The sequence below is a fragment of the Saccopteryx bilineata genome, chromosome 9 (assembly GCF_036850765.1).
Source record: "Saccopteryx bilineata isolate mSacBil1 chromosome 9, mSacBil1_pri_phased_curated, whole genome shotgun sequence".
NCBI lineage: Eukaryota > Metazoa > Chordata > Mammalia > Chiroptera > Emballonuridae > Saccopteryx > Saccopteryx bilineata.
The window spans coordinates 10307161-10331166 of NC_089498.1; the positions used below are offsets into that span (position 1 = coordinate 10307161).

Consider the following 24006-nt stretch of genomic DNA (forward strand, 5'->3'; position numbering starts at 1 on the left):
GACAAGCTGCCCAACCCAGTGGGCATCCCTTCTGCTCCTGAGGCGGCAGCTGGCAGCGGTTCAGGGTTCAGCCCCAGTCGGAGGGAGGACCCCACTAAACACAGGCCAGCACAGCCTCACAGTAGGGGTGAGGAGTGGTCCTGCCCTGGTGGTTGGGGTCCTTCAGGCCCTGGGAGGGGGGTGGCACTCACCTGTAGGCAGTTCACTTGCCAGGACAAGGTCAGGGCCCCATGACCGTGGTTATGCCAAACCTGGAGGAGCCTTCATTTCCCATCTATAAGATAGAGGTCACAGCACTGCTTGTGGGGCGGTCAGTTGTGAGAAGGGGAGGGAGGCACCAGCCCTCCCAGTCGCAGGTGCTCAGGACGCCGAGCCTTACAGGGCAGGTCTGGGAGGCTGGGGTGACCAGCTCGCAGCAGGGAACCAACAGCACGTGCCGACACCCTGCTCCTGATGACCAGGGGCTCACAAGACTTACTCTTTCAGACCACACTTGTGTAAAAAGGCTTTTATTAAGTAAAAATGGCTAAGCTTCCAAAAGTTCTTAAATAGGATTTCAGAGGGAGGAGAATGTCAAGAGGCTGGTGAGCGAGGAGAGCCTGGTGCCAGGCAGATGGAGGAGCAGCTGAGTCCCCGCCCCTGGCCTCCTGCCAGCCATAAATACAGCCCGCCGCCCACGGCAGGCAGAGCCGCGCCCCTATATACACCCACGCACATTATGTACACGCCCAGGATGGCGGCCCCCTTGGAGGACTGTCCCCACCATCCCTGTGCCTCCCAGGGGCTCAGCCATCCACCTTGGAGGGCACCCTGCAGGCACAGAGAGCTGGGCCAGCCCAAGCGAGGGCCAGCCTCCTAACACTGTTGCTTTTCCCATGAGGAACCCCGTGAGGGGCCACCCCTGCCTTTCCAGCCCATGTCCTTTGCACCAAAAGCCACAGGCAAGAGACGCCATTTCTCCTGAACGTGTTTCTCATCTCGGAAACAAGAGAAGCCTCCACTCTGGCCTCCGCCTCCTAGCCCTAGAGAGGGAGCAGGCCAGTGGGGCCTCGGGATCCAGCCCCTGGCACGGCAGGGTGGACACGTCCATCAGTCCATCACACAGGCAACGGCCTCGACTTCCCTGCAGGGGGGAGGGGTGCATTAGCCTCCATTCAAGAGCAAGAGGGAGCCAGGCAGAAGCACGCAGACAGCAGGCGGCAGAAAGAGCCCCAGCCCTGAGCGGCAGGTCCCCCGCACAGCCCTGCAGCCCATGGCGGGGGTCAGGCGGCAGGCAGCCCCGGGCCACTGGCCCCACACTCACCTGGAGACTCTGCAGCCCCAGCCTCAGGCTGAAATCAAAGCAACAGGCGTCTCACTGGGGGGCCAGGGCCCGTCAGGACCCTGCTGTCCCTACGCCTTTGAACTCCGTTCTGTGAGTGGGGCCAGGTTTGGGGGCTGGAGGCCTGGATTCCAGTCCTATGACCAGGCTCACTGCTCCTCTGGAACAGGAGGCGAGCCCTGCCCTTCCCACGCCCAGCGCTAGGGCCCAGGTCTGGTGACGCCAGACCTGCTCTGGAGAGCACGTTGCAAGAGCGTGTTCAGCGCAGCCTGGGATACTCATGTCCCACAGCCTGGGATACTCATGTCCCGGGCCACAAGTCACCAGCCCAGCTAGGAGCCCTTAGAAAGGGGGTCTTCGACTTCCCATCTGTAAAATGGCCTCAGCACTAATTTCCAGGGCCAAGGAAGGTTTGTGAAAGAGGCTCTGAAGAAGTTTTAGAACTTGTATTTTGAAAGCAAGAAAAGATAAAACCCATTCAAGTAGGGGCTGACCCATGGGGGAGGCTCTCCTCCCAACGCACCGCCCACTCCCCCGAAGGCTCACCCGAGGGCTGCAGCCTTCTCCGCATGGAGCCTGGGCGGCTGCTGTTTCCAGAGCTGGGGGCCGAATGGGCTCGTGCTGAAGGCTGTGGCGTCTGGCAGGCTGGCTCCCACTGTGGGCAGGGGTGAGCGGTGGGTGAACACCATTGCTGCGCCGTTCACCACCACCACCACCACCATGCTTCCCTCCACTCCCTCCCAGCCGCCTGAAACTTTCCTCATCTGTAAAATGGGCACAATGATGATGCTCCACTTCAGTTATTGCAAGAGTTAAATAAGATAATATATGTAAAGAAATAGTTATTACTGAGCACCTGTGACTTACCTACCCCCAATCAGCTGATGAACCCACAGGCACCTCTGAGGCCAAGAGATACAAGGCGACTATTGGTTCAAGTTCTGGCTTCAGCCTCTGGATCGCTCCCCACCTCCGACACGCCAGGCTGTCCCCCTCCCAGGCCCACCCCCTTGCCCCCGACCTGGAGGTCTAACCCAGCGCCCGAGGCAGGTCCGTGCCATCCCCCTACCTCCAGATGCTCCTGGCTGGACCAGGACCCCAGCTCTGCCCTGCGGGACCCAGGGCCCAGCTCCACCGAGCGGACCCTCTCGGCAAACTTGAGGGAGTAGAGGGTCTCGCTGGTGTTCTTCTCCACGGGGGATACCTACAGGATACAGGGGCTCACTACACAGCCAAGCCAGCCACCCCCACAGAGCCGGAGGGGCCCCGTGCTCGCCAGAGGGCGCTCAGGGCCAAGGGACTCCAGCCAAAAGAAAGGAATTTATGAGGCACACGTGTGAGTGGCCAGGTCTGTCGGGGAGGTTGGAGGGGTGCATGTCACTGACTTTGGAGCTGCTGAAGTAAACGGTCCCTTCCCTGCACAGCTTGGGTACCCGGAAAGGGTCCCTGGTCTTGGTGCTGGCCAAGACCACCTGAGGCCCTCACCTGCACCACCATGAGGGTCTTGCTGTCCCCACTGAGCGAGTCCTGCAGGAGGTAGGTGAGCTTGGAGTTGCGGAAGGGCACGTGGCCCTGGCGGGAGCGCAAAGCCGCGATGACATCCCCCAGGGCCGACAGCGACTTGTTGATGTGCTGCGCTTCCCGCAGGCGGCTGCCCTCGGCCCCGGACTTGCCCACGCGCTCCGAGCCGGCCAAGTCCACCAGGTTCAGCTTCCCTGCGGGGAGGACGCCGGGCAGGTCAAGGGCGCCTCCGGGGCGGGTGCCGGGGGTGTTCGGGCCGGGCTGCCCGTTGGCCCCGCTCACCTGTGGTGCGGAGGCCAGTGCTGCAGTCCACGCCGCGCACAGTCACGATGAGCAGGGCGTGTGAGCGGGAGCTGTGTTCGTTCAGGTTGGTGAACTCCGTTGTGCGGTTGGTGTGGCCAAACTCAAACACCTGGGGTGGGGGCGGGGCATGCAGAGGCCCGGGGTTCAGAGTGGGGCCTTGCAATCGCCCTATCCCCGAGTACCCCCGTGAGGGGGTGTCACCCTCTGCCTTGTACAGAGAAGGAAACTGAGGCTCAGAGTGGTGTGGGGACCTGGCAGAGCCAGAGCAGCTCAGGGTCTCCCCACGTTTCCCGGCTCCCGACCCCCCAGCCCACCTTGTTGATGTCGTCCACGCTCTGCACCTGGAACTCAGTCAGCCCGGGCACGTACAGCTGCCCGCTGCCGTCTGGGCACAGCCGGATCTCCAGTTTCTCCTGGGGCTCCTGCCCCAGCAGGTCCCTGGGGGGGAGGGGACAGTCACTCCCTGCTCCCACATCTGCCTCTGCTTGCACTGCACCTTCCCCAAGCCTGGAATGTTCCCCGACCCAACCATCACACCCTCAGGAAGCCTTCCTGGGCCACCCGGCTGAGCGCTTCCTCTCCTCCAGCTCCTCCCCTGTACTCAGTCCGCAGAAAATGGAGACCAGCTGTTCCCCAGAAGGCCTGTAGTGGTGCTACTCCGGCCCCCACAATGCACTGGGCCGCCCAAACCCTGACTCTCACTGATCACCTGGTCCAGCCTGCAGGTACGGTGCGAACACTTCCAGGGGAAAAGCAGCAACTCGGTCTGGGCCTCCCAGGGGGGCTCAGAGAGTGTGCCTGCTGGTCAGAGGAGGGGCCCAGGACCAGAAGACCCCCTGATATACAGCCCCCAACTCTCTTCTTCAAGGAGGCTCCACTTCCCGTCCCACGTGGCTCTCCACGGTCCTGAGGACCACAAAGCTTGCCGGGAAGGAATGTGCCCACGCCAGGGCTGCCCACCTCAGATTCTCAAAGCGGAGGGCTTCCACCTGAGCACCTCAACCCCGAGCGCCTCCCACCTGAGCGCCTCAACCCCGAGCGCCTCCCACCTGAGGACCTCGTTGTAGATCTCGGCCGCGCTGACAGTGATGGTGTACTCCCAGTCGGACGCCTTCTCCTGCACCTCGGAGAAGAGCAGCTGCAGGGCCCGCTGGTTGATGCCTGGGTTCTCAGGGGTCCCCTGGGGGCAGAAGCGTGGCCCCAGTAAGCTGGGCCCCTCCGTACCATGAGGGTGTCTGTGGCCCACACCACCATCCAGCTACCCCTCGCGGGCCAGCCTCCCAGCTCGAAGTTCCCATCTGCTTTCTGGTCTGCCCCCAATCCCCTTCCACCAGCTACAAACAACTTCATTCCCCTCCTTGGGCCTCAGTTTCCCACCTCTAAACTGGCGCCACCCTGCCACAACTGCCCTGAGAGCACCCGGGTGAAACGCCTGGGCAAGGGCGCTGAGGCCGGGCTGCTGGGCGCCAGGTGTGTACCTGGCCCCAGTGAGCCGCCTGGGAGGGGTGCCAGGAGCCTAAGGTTTCCCTGCCAAGGCCCACACGGAGGCCCAGGGTCAGGGGGGCCATGGTTGGCTCTGTGGGTGGTGGAGGGAAGGCACAGGTGGGGCCTGCAGGTGCCCTGGGGCCCGATGAGCTGCCTGGCCTCTGAAAGGAAATCTCAGCTGAGCTCTTCCCCTTTAACAGTGTCTCCCACCCAAGGGCCTCTCACTCTCCTTGTCTGGACACTTGCCCTCCTCCTCTACCCACGGAACCCCCTTAAGACCCAGGGAAATGCTAACGAACCAAAGACACCCCAGGGGCCAGCCTTCCCTCTTTATCTAGTCAAGATTCTTCCTCCTCTAGACAGCCCAGCTCCCTGTGGAAAGGGGACAGCCACAAGCAGGGAGACAAAGGCCTGCCTGGCAGCGACAGGTAAGAGCTGGGCGTCCCACGACAGTCTTCACCAGCCTGCTGCCAGTCCCTCCCGCTGCCTGGCGTCTCCTTTAGGGCAGAGAGCTGCCCTCGTTCGCTCAGGGAGCCCCGGGACCCCGCGCGGGGCAGCCATTCAGCAGGAGCCCAATAAATGCATGGGGGTGAATCAAGGATGGCCGGTCCTGACAGAGCAACTCTGACTCACTCCAGGTCAAGCTCCTGCTGCTGGTTTGTTGTGGTCACACCTGCCTCTCCTAACCACTGTGGGACCATCATAGGGCACCTGGGCAAAATGACCCCTCTGAAGGCCCGGTGCCTTGGGGGGCACAATACATGCCGCGCAGAACCCCGAGACCAATGAGGGCGGCCCAATCAGTGGCAGCAAGGGGGTGGTCCTCACTGCCCGCAGCCCTGCCCCATCCAGCGGGCACCCACCTCCATTGTGTACGTCTTGCCAGCACCCGTTTGGCCGTAGGCGAAGATGCAGACATTGAAGCCATCAATGCAGGACGTGATCAGGGCCTGCACCTCCTGGAACACCTAGGGAGGGGACGTGGGATGCAGGGTCGGGGCTGCCCCCTGCTCCAAGTCCACCACCTCCCCCGGCCCACTCTCTCCTTTAGGATGGGCAGGCGGCTTACACTGGAGGCATTTGAGGCTAACAGGGCACTTACACTAGAGGCTAGGGGTGACCTGGTTGCTGACAGCCACCCTGAGGAAAGGGCCGCCCAGCCCTGGAGCTCAGGGGACCCTCCCCCACCCCCAGAGGGAGCAGCAAAAGGAAGGCAGAGGCCAGTCACATGCATGGCACCTCCTCTGCCCACCTGGGGACAAAGGTAAAGCCCAGTGCAGAGTTAGTAGAGCACAGGCAAGACAGGCCTGGCAGGTTGGCCCTGGCAGAGACCAGAGAATAGATGCTGAGACCACATGCCTCTCACGGGCTGGAGGGACCAGACTCAATGCCGGTCAGTCATGTGAATTGCAGGGGCCACCTGGGTGGGTGGGGCTTTGAGGGTGGGAGGGGCCACATGGAGGGAAAGGGCTTTGCATGGATCTCTCCTCCTCAGCAGAGGCTTCTAAGGCCCTCAGTCTTAGCTTCCCACCCTCTTCTCTCCAAGGGGGAAGGCAAGAGGGGCGCTGACACCCAGACTCCTCTACCCTGCCTTGCCCCATTCTCACACTTGTTTCTGTCCATGCCCCCTCCCACTCTCTCTCCCCTTCCTGGCGAGTCTTTCTGTGCCCCCCCTCACCACTGCTCTCTGTCCCTAACCCCCACCCCACCCAGGAGCCACACTCACGTCCTGCTGTGAGGCCCTCGAGGAGAAGACCTTGTCCAGCTCGAAGGATACAGGCTTTCCCTTGTGCATCAGGTGGATGATGGAGTCATCGTCAGAATCGAAGGTCACTGCATTGGCTGCCTCAGGCCCTTCCCCATCCTCTTTGGTGACTGGCCGAACACGAGCGATCACCCGGATGTTCCCTGGATTGGGTGGGGGAGGAGCAAAGGGTACAGGCCCGGTCAAGACCAGACGGCTTCCATGCTGGTGTCCACTGCTGTCCTAAGCAGGCTAGTGGCTCAGGAGGCTTTCCTGCCTTCTCAGCAAGGCCCCCCAGGGCCACAAAGCTGTCACCAGTCATTCCTACTATTGGATGAATTCACTTATTGGTATAGTTCCTTCCTCGGCAAACCAGTCGAGGGTGGGAGCTTCAGCTTGGGGCCGGGGAGGAAAGGTCAGCTGTGGGGGTCGTGTGGATGAGAGGAAGGGGACGCCAGTCTCATTGGGGTATCAAAGTGCACTCTGTACATCTCTGTACTTGTTTCCCTCCTCATTCACACAACGAGGGCCTTGGGTCCCGGAAGCCAAGAGGCTTGTTCTATCATACAGAAAGGGCACAGTAAATGCCCGCATGGGGCATGGGAATCAGAGGGGCAAACAGAACCAGACAGCGGTGGACTGGCAGCACACACGTGGGCACAGGCAACCTGGGCAGCCCAGAGGCGGGTGGAGGCACGGAGCTGGTCGCACCGGCCCTTGCTTCACGCCCTTCAGGGGGATCCCACAGCTCCCGGAACAAAGAGAAAGCTCCCCACCACAGCCAGCACGGACACACCTGCCCCCTTCACTGGTCCACTCCACCTCACAGCCTGGGTCTCGGGTCCAGCTTTGCCTCCTCCAGGGAACTCCCCAACAGCCCTACGGCCAGATACCCGGGGGCTCTGGGAGCTCCTCCCCAGCCCTGGTAACAGAGTCCCTGACGGGGTTCTCCGGCTGACCCCTGCCTGCTCTTCCAGCAGAGTGAGCGCCGTGAGGGCAGGGATGGCGGCCATGGGGCCCACAGCCCCATCTCAACGTCTGGGGCAGCACCTGGCACAGCGTGGGCCTAGACCGGGGGTCTCAAACTCGCGGGCTGCATGCGGCCCGCCGAACAATTTTGTGCGGCCCGCAGACTAATCCACGAAGTTCAAAATATTTTGGATAAAATTAAGTAAGCCCGTGGATTAGTCTGCGGGCCGCACAAAATTGTTCGGCGGGCCGCATGCAGCCCGCGAGTTTGAGACCCCTGGCCTAGACCTTTGTGCAGGGAACAGGTGGAATCTCAAGCCTGACCTGGTCCTAGGTCAGGACAGCGGGCATTCTAGCCACTCAGCACCCAGTTTCAATACCCGACCACCGGGGCCCAGGAGTGGCCTGCTATGGGCATAAAACAAGGGCTTCCGAGTTGGACAGATCCTAGTCCCCACCCTCTGTGTCTTTGCTGCCTTATCCTCGAAGAGGAACTAACAATAGCTCCTCAATGACAGGGCACAGCTCCGGGGAGTGGTGCTGGGGCTGTGGGGAAGGGCAGGGTCACCTCCAAGCCAGGTCAAGGGGCCCTGGGCTGGGCGTGCCCCCAGGTCGAGGGGCCCTGTGCCAGGCGTGCCCCCAGGTCGAGGGGCCCTGGGCCGGGCGTGCCCCCAGCCCCCACAGCAGTCACCTTTCAGCCGCACGAGCTCGTTGTGGCATTTCTTGCGCAGCTGCAGCTCCCGGCGGTACTTGCGCAGCAGCTCCTGGTTGCTGCTGTTCACCTCCTCGATGGCCTGGCCAATCTGGTGGGGGGGGGACACAGTGCCGTGAGGGGGTCAGTGCCATGAACTGCCTGCCCCCAGGCAGGCTGAACACTGTCCCCGGCCAGGGGCTGAGTCCTTGACACGTGTGGTCACGTGTCAAATCTTCCCGGTAACCCCTGTGGGGAGGTGCTGCGGCCAGTCCCTGTTAGGAAGAAACAGCCCCAGAGAGGCTCGGCCAGGAGTTCAAGGTTGCCCTGCTAAATAAGCGAAGGGCCAGACTCAGCCTCACCCCACAGCTCTCACACTTGACTACAGATTCCGCTGCACCCAAACCCCAGCTCTATCCTGGGTAGCTGGGGACCTGAGGCGACAGGCTCAGTGTCGTCAAGCCTCTATTTCCTCGTCTGTCAAATGGGGATAATGCCATCCGACTTGTGGATCTGTAAGAGCTGGTCAGTAGAGATCTCCAAGTTGCATTCCACAGGGGGAAGAAGCAAGATGCAGACCAGCTGTCCCTACGCTATCCTTGTGGTAAGAGGGCACAGACAACAAACAGCGCGTTCCTCACACTCAGAACGCCCTGAAGGAGGTGCTGGGGGAAGGCCGCCCTTGGGGTGGGCGGGGACAGAGAGAACCCTTTCCTTTTTATCTGATGCCCTTCAGCAGGGTCTGAACTTGCTACCACATCCACATATTACTGACATAATATTTTTAAAAAGAACCATTTCCTACTCCTAAAATACATCGGTCTCTCTACCCTGCAGCGCTGCCAAGCAGATCCAAAGAGCTGACAGTTATAAAAGGCTCAGCATGTAGGAGGCACTTAAGAGACGTTGGCTATTCTCATATGGAACAAGCACAGCTTGAAAAAATTCAATTAAACCGAATAGATGTACGAATAGACGTAGGATGTTTGAGGTGTAAGGATTTCAGTAATATGTTTGGGTTAGAGTCAGAGTAAGACAAATGCTCAAATACCTGCCCCAACCAGACTTTTTCAAACAAGGTCCAGGGTGGCCGTGTGCATGGGGGAGAGAGAGAGGGAGGAAGCTATTGTCTGGGGCCTTTGTCAGCATTTTGGAAGAGAGCCCTGGGTGGATGCTGCCCCCGCCCAAGGGCTCTGGGGCCTCCCTGCCCCACCCTCAGGGCCTGCACTCACCTCGGCCTTGACGCTCTTGAGGGCCTCTTGTAGCAGCAGGGGGAAGCCTCGCACCTGTCGCTTGAGCCCATTGTAGTCGTTGGTGAGGGTCCGCAGCGCAGGCTGCAGCGTCAGCAGGTTGGTCCGGACACCTATGGGGACAACAGGGGGGTGAGTAGGATAGGGTAAGGGGCCGCAGCTAGGGGTAGGCCAGGGCCCCGGGGGCCAGCTCACCTGCCAGGTTCTCGTGCACGGCCTTCATCTCCACCTGGGCTCTGGCAAAGGCCTCCTCGATGGCCCGGTTCTTGTCCTCCTCCAGGGTCTGCATCTCCTCCAGCATCTGCCCATGGGCCCGTTCCAGCTCCGACTCGTACATGGCGATCTGGGGGCCAAGGCCGGAAGCTCAATACACGGGGCTCGGGAGGGAGGGCGGGAGTGCCAGAGAGAAGCCCTGCCTCTTCTCACCCCTGCACCTGAATACACACACATGGAAGCACACGCACAGGAGCGGGGTGGGGTGGCCCTCTCTGTCCCCCACGGGCTCTGAGCTCCATGCAGCTACTTCCCTGCGCTGCCCCTGCCCCATCCTGGGTCCTGGCACATAATGAGTGCACCGGAAATCAGGGAGAACGTGTGTTATGATACTGACCAGAGCACCTTTCCGAGAGCACATGTGCTGAGCCCTGTGGGAAGAGCCCTTGCAAGTCTGTCCCTGAGCCCCACTGTGCGGTGGGTTCTGTGACCACATCATTTTTAGATGAGGAAATAGAGACTCAGACAAAACTAGTCCTTGGTCCCACGGTCAGTGGGAGGACAGACCAGATCCTGGGTCTGTTGCGCTGTACCCGAGGGGGGCCTCTGCCGCATTCACACGCTCCCTGCCGGCCACGCTCTCCCCCACGCGGCCTGCGCACCTGGGCCCGGAGCTGTGCCGTCAGCTGGTGCGAGCTCTGCAGCTGCTGCTCCATCTCCTTCAGCACCTGCCTCTGCATGGCCACCTGCTCCTGCAGGTGCTGGTTCCGGGTCTGGGACTCAGTGAGGGCCTGCTTGGTCTTGGACGACTCCACCTCCACCGTTCTGATGACATACTGCGAGGCGGGAGAGAGATGAGCGCATGGGAGGTGCAGGGCACCTTGACCTCACTCGGGGGCCCTTAGACATGGCTGGCCTGGAGGGGGGACCCTCAGGGACACCCACCAGGTGATGGGATGTCCCTGGAAAAAAAACTAGAAATGCCGTTAAGGTCCTGGCTTTCCAGAATGCTGCAAGGGCCTCCTGGCATCTTCTCATCTTAATGAGCCCACAGTGAGCCTGGCTGTGGCCCCAGCCTGGGCACAGAACAGAAAAGGAGAGCAAGGATGAGGGCAGGATCCAGTGATGCCCTATGTCCATGCCTGGCCTGCGGTGGGCACCTCAAGCATTGCTTATGGCAGGGGTCCCCAAACTTTTTACACAGGGGGCCAGTTCATTGTCCCTCAGACCATTGGAGGGCCAGACTATAAAAAAAACTACGAACAAATCCCTAGGCACACTGCACAGATCTTATTTTAAAGTAAAAAAAAAAAACAAAATGGGAACAAATACAATATTTAAAATAAAGAACAAGTAAATTTAAATCAACCAACTGACCAGTATTTCAATGGGAACTATGCTCCTCTCACTGACCACCAATGAAAGAGGTGCCCCTTCTGGAAGTGCGGCGGGGGCCGGATAAATGGCCTCAGGGGGGACGCATGTGGCCCGCGGGCCGTAGTTTGGGGACCCCTGGCTTATAGGATGCCTCCCTGTGCCTGGCCCGGGACAGCAGGATGGGGGAGGGGCCAGACCTGGGGCGCTAACTTCAACCGCCCACACCTACTCCTCCACGCCAGCCGGGCCCTGGGCACCCGTCGCGGAGCGCTGAGGTACAGCCCAGGTTCCTGCGGGCACTGCACAGGGCCGCCGGCCGAGGCCCACCTTGATGGGCGGTGACTGGGCCCGGAGGCTGGCGATGGTCTCGTGGCTGTCGCGCAGGCGCCGGCTGAGCCGCTCCTCCTCCTGCGCCTTCTCCGCCAGGCAGTCCTTGAGCCGCAGCTCCACCTCGGCCAGCCGGTCGGTCTTCTGCTGCACCTCCAGGTTCAGCTCCGACAGCATGCTTTTGTTCTCCGCCGCCTCCAGCTGGAGCTGTGACAGCCTGTCCCGGAGCTGGGCGCTCTCCTGCAGACAGCAGACAGGAGACGCGGCCGGCGCAGGTGTGAGGCAGGCGGACAGACCGGCGGACCAGCCGGCTGGGCCCCCCGCGAGCAGCTGGGGTCGCTGTCAGGAAGGGGGCGCTCTGGGACCACCGGGCCCCGCGCTCACCTGGCTGTGCTCGCAGCCCGCGCAGGGCGCCGGCGGCTTTGCGCGCAGCTCCTGCAGCTCGGCCTCGCAGCGCCGCATCTCCTGCCGCAGACGCTCGTTCTCCACCATCAGCAGGTCCCGGTGTTTCTCCAAGTCCGTGCCTCCCTGCCGGGGGCCAGAGGCCGTATGGCCGGGGCACATCAGGGGAAGTCGGAGGGGTGGGGCAGAGAGTGCAAGGGCAAGGGAGAGGTGGGAGAAGTGGGAGAAAGACAGAGAAAAGGAGAAAAGAGAAAGAAAGGCAAGTGAGGGCGAGAAGAGAGAGAGAAATAAAGGTGAAGACAGCGGAGAGAAAAATCGAAAAGGGTGATGAGACCGGAGCTGCTCCTAGCGGCACTCTATCCTTTCATCCTATTTTCCCGAGTGTGAAAGTAACAAGAGAAGTCATATTTATGCAGAGTTCACACTCCTGTTTCACGTCAGGCAAAGGCGAGTTCACTGCCCTCCCCGTGGGGGCAACATGGCCTCTGGGGACCGAACAACTACAGGAACATTTCCCAAGCGGGACACAGCCCCCTCTTGGGCCACATGGGGTCACCCCCGCCCTCATCTGGTCAGGCCAGTCAGCACAGGGCCCGCCAGCCCTTCTCTGCCCCATGCCGGATGCAGGACGCGCCACTGGCCTCACCAGCTCTGATCGGAGGCAGCTCACTTCCTGGGCCTGGCTGATGAGCTTCTCCTTCAGGTTTTCCACCTGCCGGCACAAGGCACAAAGCCAGGGTCACAGTGTGCCTTGCTCCGGACCTCCAGCCTACACCCAGGCATCAGCCCCAGCCCTCCCTGTGTTTGAGCATCAGGCCACACCTGGGGCTCCAGGTGAGAGACACCTGGCCTGGTCCTGGCAGCCTTCAGCACCCTCTCCCACCGCAGGACCCAGCCAGCCTGGGGGGACATGCAGCAGAGGTGACCCCTGTGCCACCCCGGGCTCATACCACGGGCAGCTCACCGGAGGAATGCAGGAGGCTGACCCTCAGGATTCCTGCCTCGCACAGGCCCCTGACAAGGCCTATTCCTATTTTTGTATAGGTATAACTGTACATTATTTTTTCTTAAAAGGGCTCCCAAGTTGTATAAACTACAGACACTACGAAACCTAGGTCTGTCCTTGCCCAGCCCCTAGAGTTTTCTACTTAGAGTGGTTCCTGGTGAGGCCGCCTGTGGAGACAGAGAGACCTGTGTCCACCCCAGCTCCCAGTCTGCCTTGCAGGAGAGCGTGGCCTGGTGAGGTTATTAGCAAGAGAAGATGGTGTGCACCCCATCAGAAGGCAAGGGTGACCTGGCTCAGCCGGAGCCCTGCGTGGGGATACCAGCTCCCTGAGCGGATCCCAGGATGGGGACCCTCCCTGGAGGCCACAGGGAGGGGGCCAGCTCCCCCGCAGGCCACAGACCCTGCTTCCCCATCAGGACCCTCTCCTTGGAAAATAATCCAGAATGCAGACAAAGACTTCGGCACCAGCATGAGCATGTCTGAGATTTTTTTCTGCAGAACCTTCTGTGATGACCACCCCACGCCTTGAAAAAGGATCAGTGAGTCACACTCCCCCTGTGGAGGTTTAAGAGGTGCTATTTACACAGCAGGACACGAAACACAGGGCTCTTATTTCGAAACAACAGGTGACAAAGTCCACTGCCAACAGGGGCCAGCCAGGTAAGGCAGGTGAGGGGCAGTGCTGGACTAGACTCCCAAAATGCACCTGAAGGAGGCAGCCACCATGTACCCCCTGAGGACCGGGGCCAGGGCAACATGGGCTCAGTGTCGCCAAACTTCCGACCCTCCAAGGAGGCTAGACTTTGAGATTTCTGAGGAGTGTGTGGGGAATCTCCTAACTTTAATGGCTGAGATGCCATCTACAGTCTGTGGGCAGCAGAGACTGGAGCTCACTGTCTTCTGGGGCTGGACAAGGTGGGTGAACCACAAGTCAGGCCTCTGTTTCTCTGAGCAGGTCCGGGAGGAAGCTGGCCATAGGCTCCACCCCACCTCTGAGGCAAAGGCCACGACACCAGCGCTGTTCACTCCTGTTTGGGGACGAGGATACCAAGACTCAGACCCAGAGAGGGGCTGAGAGGCCCAAGCTGACTGCCCAAGTCCTCCTGGTGGAAAAGCAGGTGACCTAAGGGCACAGCCAGGTGAGCACAGGACCAAGGTGGCCCCAGAGAGCTCCATTCCTAACAGCCCTCATAGCAACGTACCTGGCCATGGACTACCCAGGGTAGCGAAGCTCACACCATTCTCTGCACATTCCCAGCCAGTGTCCCCAATACCCTCTTCTGTTAAGAGCCCGATGGGAGGGGTGCTCAGTTCCTTGGCCCCGAGGGGCATGAGGGACAATTTGCACAAGGCAGAATTTCATTGTTAGTCACAAAATAGGGAATCACTTGAACAACCCACCCCAGGGGAAGGGTCAGGTACATTCTGGTAGGTGCACACATAGAATATTGCGTAGTTATTGGCTGTGTTTATCAGGAGTTTTCAGTGACACGAGGAAAGGGTCCTCAACGTAGTAGGCAAATAAAACCCTAGAACGAAATTGTGCAAGCAGTACCAAAAAGTAGAGGTTTCTGGGCTATATATTTGACCACTTCTTAATGCTTTTCAGTAATTTTTAAGCTTCAGAGAATATGTACTCCCTTCAGCCTGAAATAGGCAGGTCTGTCTCCTCTTGAAAGGTTGGGGTGCCCCACCCCATCGCCTTCCCCCAGAAATCACCTCAGGACGGTCTGTTTGCACAGAACTGGTGCCCCAAACAGGCTGTGACCTCAGTACGGGCTGGGTGTGCTCTGATCTCACTTGTCCCCAGTGCAGTGTCTGGCACTTGGACCCCGATGCAATGAAAGTGGGTTCTCCAGTGTTTGCTTGGGGGGGGGGGGTCAGGACACCCACCTGCACCTGCCTGCAGCCAGGCTCCTGCTTCCTTCTTGCATCACAATCAGAACCCTGGGTGCTCCAGGGCTCTGCCCAGAACTCGGAGGGGCGCCCACAGGGAAGTGCCTACCAAGGGAGCAGAGAGTGGGGGTGGCCAGTTGAGGGAGGGGCTGTAAAAGCCCCCTTTGGTCAGATGTCCGACACTCAGTCGCCTCCTGGCTTATCTACGGCAGCAGGGGACACAGTTCCACACAGAGGGGTGGCCTGTCAGGTGCAAACCACTCCGTGGTGCGCGGTGACCATGCCCCGGGCAGGCCAGTTTCTTTGGAAGACTGAGAAATTGGAACCTGTGCTGCCCAGGAGTGGGACCCTTGCCCCCTGCCCAGAGGGGTCTGCTTCGAGAGGGCTTGGGGGAGCAGGGAGCCGGGGCCTGACGTCACATCTCTTGGCAGAAGCAGCTCCACGGAGCTGGGGCTGCCCCATGCAGGTGTGTCTTCTCGGTGGCCTGCTTTCAACGCAGACAACCTGCTGTTCACCTCCCGCCACGCTGGCCCCCCATGGGCAGCTGTCTCCTAGGGGAAAGAGGGCGCTCCCAGGGGCAAGGCCGAGGCGTTAGGAAGCTGGTGAGGTGGGAGGGGGGCTGGGCTCCTTTGGGCCTCAAGGAAACAGCCCAGAAGCCAGAGGGACAGCCCCAGGGAGGACGTGGCCTCAACATACTCCCCCTCCCGGGGACCTGGCTCCTGACTACACGACCGCTGCCCGGGCCTGGCCTGGTCCGCCGGCCCTGCCTCCACTGCCGAGTTTCTATGTCCGTGTCCTTCTGCCACGGAGGGGCAGTTGGCTAACATGGCCTCCCAGGTCAGAGTGCCCGGGTCCTATTACAGGCACCACCCTCCCCTCCAGGGAACCATGCCCCTCGGCATCCTCGTCTGTATAATGGGGCCACAGCTCCAGGGACTTCCATGAGAGGGGGCACCTGGGAGCCACCAGGACGTTACTTGGGGCTGTTGTTGCTAATGTCCAGAGAGGACCACCCAAACTAGCCACAGCCTCCCCAGTGGCCAGACCAAGACCAGTGGCCTCGGTGGCCTGGGTCACCTGGGGGCTCAAGGCCTGAGAAGGTGACCTGTGGCCCGAGTGCTCCCCACAAGGAGCACGGAGGGCTCCCCATAAACACAAGTCTCCATCTGACACGGAGCAGTGGGGTGCCTGAGAAGCCCCCCGCCGCCCTCCCAAGCCTGGGCTCCAGCGACGACAACAGCAGCCCCGTTTACTGAGTCGGCCTCGCTGGCAAGGCAGGGGGTGCTTCGTAAGCCAACACTTTGAAACCCCCAATCTGCTTAGGTAGGTTCTATTATCACCCCCATTTTACAGGAAGAAAAACTGAGGTTCCAAGAGATTTAAGCCTTGGTTAAGCAACTTGCTCAAGGTCACCTGGCCACTAAGTGGTGGACTGAGGACTATAGCTCGGGTCCCCCAGGATGACCCCCGCAGACCTTACTCTTCACACGGCCTTTCAGGAAGAGTGACACGGGAGCGCAGCCACGTGCAGGTGAGGCTGGGCGAGGTGGGAACAAGCCAGCGTGAGAACCGCGTGGAGAGGAGCCCGTGGGGGTTCTCCGCAGAGGATGGACATTATGAAGACCAGGAAGGGCCATGTGTGTCACACCACAGTGAGGCTGACAGGGGCCCGGAGCATGCAGGAGTGACCCTCACGGGGCAGCACTTTACAGTTTGCCATCCGTTTTTCTATCACGATTGATCTGCCCAGTGATCATGAAACAACACTTCTTAACCCCAGTTTCGAGTCCGGGAAATGCAGGCTCAGACAGGAAGTGACTCCCTGCAGGTACACAGCCGGTGGGCGAGCGGCAAAGCCAGGCCCAGAACCCTGCCCCCGGGTCAGTCCAAATCCCAAACTCTCCCCAGTACCGATGGTAGTGACGGCAGCATCGCCAGTAACCCTGGATCATCTCATCGGGTCCCGTTATTATGTCCATTGTACAGATGAGGAAACAGAGGTGCAGAGCGAGGATTAACCAGCCCAAGGTCACAGAGCTAATGGGTAGTGCCAAAGTCAGGATTTGAACCCAGCTCCCGGCCAGCGTGGTTGGCCACAGCTCCATGGGGTAGGACCCTCCGCTGAGGAGCGATCAGAGAAGAGCTGGCAGCCCGAATGTCCCATGAGAAGCCAAAGCAAGCAGGGACTTGGCACCACTGCGACCTCTCCAAACCCTCCAGCGGGGTGGGGGAGGGGAGGCCGAGGGGAGCCAGGGGTGGGGCCCGGAGTACGGGGGCTCAAAGACACCAAAAAGGCTGGGGCGCTTCACCTTCAACTTCCCCTCTAAGGAGTAAGTGGATTTTGCTAATTAAGGGAGGAAACTATTTTTTAAAATACTTGTAGATTTTGCTAATTAAGGGGAAAACTGTTTTTTTAAAAAAACACTTGTTTAAAGTCACAAGAGGTCACGTATTATTATGATTTCATTTACATGAAATGTTCCCAAAAAAGGCAAATCTATAAAACAGAAGACAGACCAGTGGCTGCCAGGCACTGTGGGGAGGGCGAACGACTTAATAGATCTTTCCAGGGTGATGAAAATGTTCTGAAATTAGACAGTGGTGGCGGTTGCATCACCATCTTAATATATTTGAGACCATTAAGCTGTGCAGCTATAAAGGGGTGAATTATATCTCAGTAAAGTGCCTTGAAAATGAAACAACGTCTTTGAAACCTGGACGGTCCAAGCTGGGGAAGATCATGGAAGGAATTACTGCTGGGAGCTGTTGCTTTGGGCCAGATGTGTGTCCTACAGGGCGGGCCCCGCGCCAGCCCCACGGGCAGTGCCTCGTCCCATGCTCCCTACAGAGGCCCTGGTTCCTCCCTTACACAGCTGGCCCTCCATATCCTCGGGTTCCACATCCTCACAGTCAACCACCCTCAGATTAAAAATATCAGGGAAAATAACCAGAAAGCTGATTCCTAAACAAGACATTGTAACAACTATCTACATGGCATTTGTATCAGGAGAGGAAGTGTGTAAGTTATTTGTAAATACTAACTAAGCCATTTTAAAGAAGGGACTTGAACATCTGAGGCTTTGGGTATCCCCAGGGGAGGATCCTAGAACCAACCCCCAGTGGATTACTCATATCTTGCTCCTTCTGCCACAGTCCCTTTGCACTGACTTGTTCTCCCAACTCAGAACACATTTCCTCTGCTCAGCTGCAGTGTCACTTTCTCAAGGAAGCCATCCCTAACCTGCTGAGCAGGTCCTGACCTCCCGGACAATGCTCCTGGTACAACCCTTGTTACTCTTCCCACTTGACACGGGTGCGTGTAACCAACGTCCGTCCTCCCCCGACTGCAGCCCCCACAGGCAAGGGCATGCCCGTCTCCCTGGGCATCCCCAGTGCTCAGCTCGGCGCCTGTACATACTGGGCACCCAGCAGACATCTGAGGGAGAAAGGCAGATGGGCACCGCAGGAGCCGACAGCGGTACACAGCTGCTGCGTAGCATTCTGCCTTGAGGACCCCGTTTGTGGGGCAGAAGGGCCCAGAAGCATCAAACAATGGGGTTGGCAGAGAAGAGGGAAACACAGGCACGAGGGGTGCCCCAAGGAGGGCCGCCTAACACAGCAAGTGGCCGGCAACCATCAGGACAGAGAGTTCTCGAGCACAGGACCCACCTGTAAGTTGGGGGAAAATATGCTGCCTTTTAAAAGCGCATAAAGAGAATCTACTGCCCTCTGGGACTGAGAACAAGTCGCACAGTTTTCAGCCATGTTCACTCAAGAGAAGGGCTGCATGCTGAGTGGTCACAGAGAAAGAACTTGGCTCCACCCAGAAGCGGGGCTTTCCACAGACTGGGCCCAGATCCGGTGCAGGAAGGAAGGGGCAGACGGTGTTGGGGACCCTGGGGAATTGGGGAGGGTCAGACACAGGCACGAGAGACAGACATGACAATCGGAGTGGGGAGCTGAGCCCCGGGAAAGGGGCCTTGGGGAACCACGTATGGGGAAGGAGAAGAGAACACAGCAGCCGGGCGCCCCAGGAGGGCCAGTGACCGGCCCCACAGGGCATTCAGCACAAGGGCCGAGTCCCCAGGTATCCTCCCGGCCAGCAGAGGAGGATGAGGATGCGCACAGCACAACCCTTCAGCTCCCCCGCTCCCCGGCCTCCAGAGGTGTGAGGACGCTCTCTCCCCTGCACTCACACCGGCCTCTCCTTTCCTGCCAGCTTTCTGTGGGGTGACCTCTGCAGTGACTTCTGTCCACCCGGGCTGCCGAGTAGATGGGGTAGACTCGAGGCAGGAAGTGTCCCTGCAGCTTCCTGTTCCTCTCATGTCTATGGGTGCTGCCCGTCACTCTGAAGAGGTAGGTCCTGGCCCCCAGGAAGCATGAGGAACAGGGCACAAGGATGACCCGATTGCGAGGTCCAGGCCTCCGACTCTTGTCACCTTGCCCTCTCATGCATTCCCGAGCCAGGAGAGGAGACCCTCCCTGTCCATTATGCTGGTGGCGTGGTGGGCTCCAGGTGAGCCAGGTGATGACCTCCGACCTGCTCCAGGTGGGCAGTGGCCTCTGCCTGTCCCATCCTCCCCAGGTACCTGGTTCTGCAGCTGGGTGGATGTGGTTTGCTGGTCACTGTCTCGGAGGGCCAGCCTCTCCCGGAGGGCTGCCAGCTCCTCCTGCAGCCGGGCTTTCTCCTCCTGCAGCTGGGACATGGCCTCCACCATCCTATGCACCACGGGGGCCGCACCTGGCGGCCCCGACAGGCTCGAGCACCTCCCGCTGCCAAAGAGCCGCCCACCTATGAGCAAAGTAGCAGCCGATCAGCAGGGTAGCAGAGGTCCCACCCTGGCTGAGGAGAGGGGCCAGCATGGCTGGGCTGACCAGGTTCTCAGGGACAGGAAGGAAATGCAGGCAGAGGGGAGGGGGCCGAGCAGGAGCTGGGGAGAGCAGCCGCGTGGGTGAGCTGCGGGACCCCAGGCCGGCCTCGGAGGAAGCCACTTCAGTGCGCGGCTTCTGGGGGACGCGACAGCCTGGCCTGGGGCTCAGGAGAGCAACCTTCACAGAATACTCCCTTCAAAGCATCGGTTCTAGGTCTGATGGGCAATGCCCTCTCATGGCCTGCCTACAAGTCACCGTGGCTGAGAAAGACACGCCTTCTGGCAGCAGCTGAGAAGGAGTCGGGGTTACCTCCTTGGAAAACACTATTCTTGGGGGAACATGATTTCTTTCAACCCCAAACCTTCTCCAGAGTAGAGAAGGGGAGCAGGTGGAAGGGTGTGCGTGTGCCAACAACAGAGAGACCAGGACACAGAGACAGACACAGCACGTGGACAGGGACACAGACAGGCCCGTGCCGGGAAGACATCTGCACTTGGCAGGATTGAGCACAGGGACCGAAGAGGCAGGAGGACGTGTCAATACCAGGGTGACTGACTCTCCGTAGTCCTCCTCCTGCCACAAACTTCCACTGTCCTGCCATCAGGAGCAGGAGAGAGATGGATAGATGGCAGGACAAAGACACAAAATCCAGGCCCGTGACCTAGGAGGCTTGTCAGAGCTCGCTCTTGGGGCACCAAGAAGGGCCATGGTCTCTGCTGGCGGGGAGCAAGCAGGGAGCTGGGGGGGAGGGGGAGGGGCGGAGGAGAGGGTCAGAGGGCAGGGGACTTGCCTCTTCCCTCCAGCACCCCAATCTGGGCCCTGGCCAAAGCCACCAGAGACAGACGGAAGCGTCCGGGAACAAAGTGTCTGAGAAGGAAGTGGAGGAGCAGCACCCGCTGGCCACGAGCCTACACTTGACCTCAGAGCCCCAGGGCTTTGGGGCTTCCCCACAAAAGCTTCTGGAACCACATCCCTGTGAGTGGGACCGGGGTGAGCAAAGCCACCTGCACCTAAGGTCACACAGCCCGCTGGCAGCTTCGACCCACGGGAAGCAGCAAGTTGCTCACTGAGCCTGCGGAGAAGCCGCAGCGCAGCTTGTGTCCCGGGCTGAGCGGGGACCAGAGCAGAGCAGGTCCCCGCCTGGGCTCCCCCTCGGCACCACCCCCAGGAGGGGCAGGCAGTGAAGTCCCGGCTCCCACTCTAAGGGGAGAGGGCAAAGCACACGCAGGCTGGCTTTCCCCTTCCTCCCAACCCCTTGGGACAACTTCCACTCATGGCCTTCTAGACGAGAGAGCTGCAGCAGGGCAGTCGCTGGCCGGCCGGGGCCCTGGCCGTGGGGCCTGCACGTGACACAGCCCGCGTGTCGCAGACAGCTGGCCAAGCTCCTGCTCTCTGTTCTAGAGAGACTGAGGTCAGACAGATGCTTCCAGGCCTGCACACGGGGCTGCCAGGGGCAGCATGTGACTGGCACGGCCCTCAGCCCTTTGCGGACGGCCGTCGGGTGGGAGGGGATGCACTGGACTCCGGGGCCAAGAGCTGCTTCCACCCCGCAGGGTCATCCTTTGTGAACTGGGGACAACGGCCCTTGCCCAGAGAGACACCCTTGGGACAGGAGCCGGGACACCATGAGGGGTTAGCAGGTGTGGGCGGGTGTAAGCCACCAGGACGTGGAACAGCCCTTCTTGTCTGAGACACTACTTATCTCACAGGAGGGTCTGAGACGCCCTCAGAGCCCGTGCCGGTGGGGTTCAGTGCGTGTGTGCTGGGGCGCTGCGAGGGAGAGCATTCGCTGGGGAGAAAGGCCCTTGGAGAAGCTCAGGGACAGCAGGGGATCAAAGGGGCACTCAGGGAGAAGCTAGTGAACGGGCCCTTGCACAGAGGAGGCTGCAGACCTCTTAACAGGTCCATTTTCAGGGCAAGTTCTCAAAACAGAGTGTGCCTCACAGACCCTGCCTGGGCACTGCCCCTCGCAGGCACCCAGGCTCCGGGAGACCAGGGCCCCACGCTGGCCCCACCCCAGTGACAAGTCAGTCCTCACTGTTGGCTAGAACTGGCCTCTATCTTCTCAGCTAATAGGAGAGCCCACCTGATGGGCTGGACGGTGCCCCCCTTCCCAAGGCTTGTCTGCCCAACCTCGGCCAAACCCCAGCACCCGCCAGAGCGCAGCAGAGGGCCCGGCCCGGCCTGCGGCTGTGGCTCTGCGCAGGCTCAGAGGAGGAATTAGCTGCTTCCACTGCAGGACAGGTTCAGACACAAATCACCCCCTGGTGACAGGGCGAGGAAAACGCTCTCGCCTCTCTCCGCCTGAGATTCCTGGAGGATGCTCCTTCCCAGTTACCCTGGGCTCAGGCTTCCCTCTGGGGAATCCCACAGAGGGGGCCCGTAGAATCTTTCCAGAACCAGTCAACCTTGCTGGAGGAGAGCGGAGCCGCCAGCCCCTTTCCCGGTCTCAAAGTGGCAGAGTGAGGCCCTGTCCTAGGGTCTCTGGGCCCCTGGTGGACCCACAGGTACAAGGGGATGCAGTCAGGTCCCTCTCCGCAGGGGGTGGCATCTTTGAGGTTGCCACCTTCGCCCTGCTTTTGACGGGCACTGGGGAAAAGACCAAAAGCAGGGAAATTCAACTCCAGCCCATGCTAGCCAAAGCCTCTTATCACCGAGGGGGTCCCCAGAGGCACTGGGAGGAGAGTGTCCCAGGAGGAGCGACCGGCAGGCAGGGGTCTCAGAGCTGCACGTCAAGGCATCCAGGATGTGGATGGGCCACCTCCAGGTGAGAAGGACAGTGTGTGGGGACAGCTCAGACGCCACAAGAGCCTCCCCTCCTGCGCCCGCCTGAGCCAGGGCTGCTCCAGGCCAGCGGGCAGACCTCCTTTACCTGTTTTCTCTACATTCATGGTGCCACCGGCTTCCTGGGCGTCCCGGTCCCGCCCGGGGGCCGGCGCCTGCCGCTTCGGGGGCTTCTCTTCTCGGGTCCCCTGACTCTTGCTCTTGCACCCCTTGTCCTGCAGGGCCTGCTGCCAAGACACAACCAGAATCCTTGCGTGAAGGGGCTGCGTGGGGAGAGGCCTGCAGGTGCTGCACTCCTGGAGGTGGCAGGGACCTGCGCCCAGCCGGTCCGTCCCCCCCTGCGCGGGGCAGTGAGGACAAGGAGGCCTGGGGTCCGGAAGAAAATGGGCCCAGATCCTACACCAAGACAGTGGCAGTGTGTTCCCCTGGCCCCCACCGGCCGCCGGCCCTGTCCTCCAGCAAAAACCCAAGAACCCTTTTAGGTTCTTGAGTACTTAGAAATCCTCCAGTAACGTCCAGTTGGTCCTGCGGGGCAGGAGTCCGCAGTGCAGCAGCCACTGAACACAGGCTCACAGCCTCACAGCCTCACCGGCACTCGGTCCTCGCAAGGTAACACCCCCTGTGACGTCAACTGCCCCCATCTCCAGATGGCACCAGCCTGGGGCTGCTGAGGACAGGGCACACGGGTCCACACAAGCAAGGGAAGGTCACAGCTCGCCCCAGCATCACTATCTAAGGACCACGGGACCCTGTCTCCTGGTCAAGGAGAAGCCCAGGCAAAGAAGGCTGGGTAGAACAACCACAGGGCAGGCAGGGACCACAGCGGGGGCAGAAAACCTTTCCTCCAGAGAACCCCCCCCCCCCAGCTCACACAGAAAGACGCCATTTGAGGGTAATCGAGATAAACTCCACCTGGTGGAAAACATCGGGAAACAGAAAGAGAGGTTCTCTCCGGGGAGGTCAGGTGAGAGGGAGAAACACGCACGGGTTAAACCAGTGGTTCTCAAGGTGTGTGCCCTATGGTATTCCAGAGGAATATGTGCCTGCTGGGGACCAAAAAGCCAAGAGGGTTTTTAAATTTTATTTATTTATTTATTTTTATAGGGACAGAGAGAGAGTCAGAGAGAGGGATAGATAGGGACAGACAGACAAGAACGGAGAGAGATGAGAAGCATCAATCATCAGTTTTTCATTGGGACTCCTTAGTTGTTCATTGATTGTTTTCTCATATGTGCCTTGACCGTGGGCCTTCAGCAGACCGAGTAACCCCTTGCTCGAGCCAGCGACCTTGGGTCCAAGCTGGTGAGCTTTTTTTTAAAGCCAAGAGGGTTTTTGGAGTTTAGATTTTTGGGGGACAGAGGTGTGGGGAATTGGCTGTAAGCTGACAGTCTGCCCAACCCCCCACCTCACTTGCCTGATTAGGTTGCAAAGGGCTGTTAAGCTGTGGTGCTGGATTGTTTACCCTACCCCCCATGTTCCCCGGAGAGACTGGAGGCAGTTTCTTCAATCCTTTGTTTGGTGTAAAGTTAAGATGATATGTTTGGTGGGGGGGTTTCTACACTCAACACAATTAAGAGTAAAAAGAGAGGAATTCTGCAATGTATTGACGAGGAAATAAGAGTTTGCCTTTCAAATATATGCACAAACAGCCTGACCGGGCGGTGACGTAGTGGATAGAGCATCAGACTAGGATGCAGAGGACCCAGGTTCGAGACCCCAGGGTCGCGAGCTTGAGCGCGGGCTTCTCTGGTTTGAGCAAAAGCTCACCAGCTTGGACCCAAGGTCACTGGCTCGAGCAAGGGTTACTCAGTCTGCTGAAATTCCGCCCGTGGTCAAGGCACATAT

At 59.8% G+C, this 24006-nt stretch overlaps 1 protein-coding gene across 11 annotated transcripts in view; it reads right to left on the bottom strand.

The window, feature by feature from the left end:
- Positions 1–493: 493 nt before the first annotated feature.
- The window catches only part of KIFC3 (kinesin family member C3), a 65635-nt gene continuing 42122 nt past the window's right edge, over positions 494–24006 (bottom strand). For 5 of the 11 annotated variants that reach the window (XM_066243998.1, XM_066244001.1, XM_066244002.1 and 2 more), the window contains 19 exons: positions 22250–22388; positions 19095–19297; positions 14503–14610; positions 12250–12315; positions 11586–11729; positions 11202–11441; positions 10160–10333; positions 9480–9627; positions 9267–9397; positions 8035–8146; positions 6357–6538; positions 5494–5598; positions 4195–4325; positions 3460–3583; positions 3125–3254; positions 2807–3036; positions 2391–2525; positions 1868–1976; positions 494–1123 (listed from right to left, as the gene is read on the bottom strand). In XM_066243998.1, the coding sequence (XP_066100095.1) occupies positions 1098–1123; positions 1868–1976; positions 2391–2525; positions 2807–3036; positions 3125–3254; positions 3460–3583; positions 4195–4325; positions 5494–5598; positions 6357–6538; positions 8035–8146; positions 9267–9397; positions 9480–9627; positions 10160–10333; positions 11202–11441; positions 11586–11729; positions 12250–12315; positions 14503–14610; positions 19095–19297; positions 22250–22388 (2637 nt within the window). In that variant the 3' untranslated portion in view covers positions 494–1097. Of the gene's footprint in view, positions 1124–1303; positions 1332–1867; positions 1977–2390; positions 2526–2806; positions 3037–3124; positions 3255–3459; positions 3584–4194; positions 4326–5493; positions 5599–6356; positions 6539–8034; positions 8147–9266; positions 9398–9479; positions 9628–10159; positions 10334–11201; positions 11442–11585; positions 11730–12249; positions 12316–14502; positions 14611–19094; positions 19298–22249; positions 22389–24006 lie in introns of those variants that run through there. The other 6 variants (XM_066244005.1, XM_066244009.1, XM_066243999.1 and 3 more) reach the window with 5 other exon arrangements.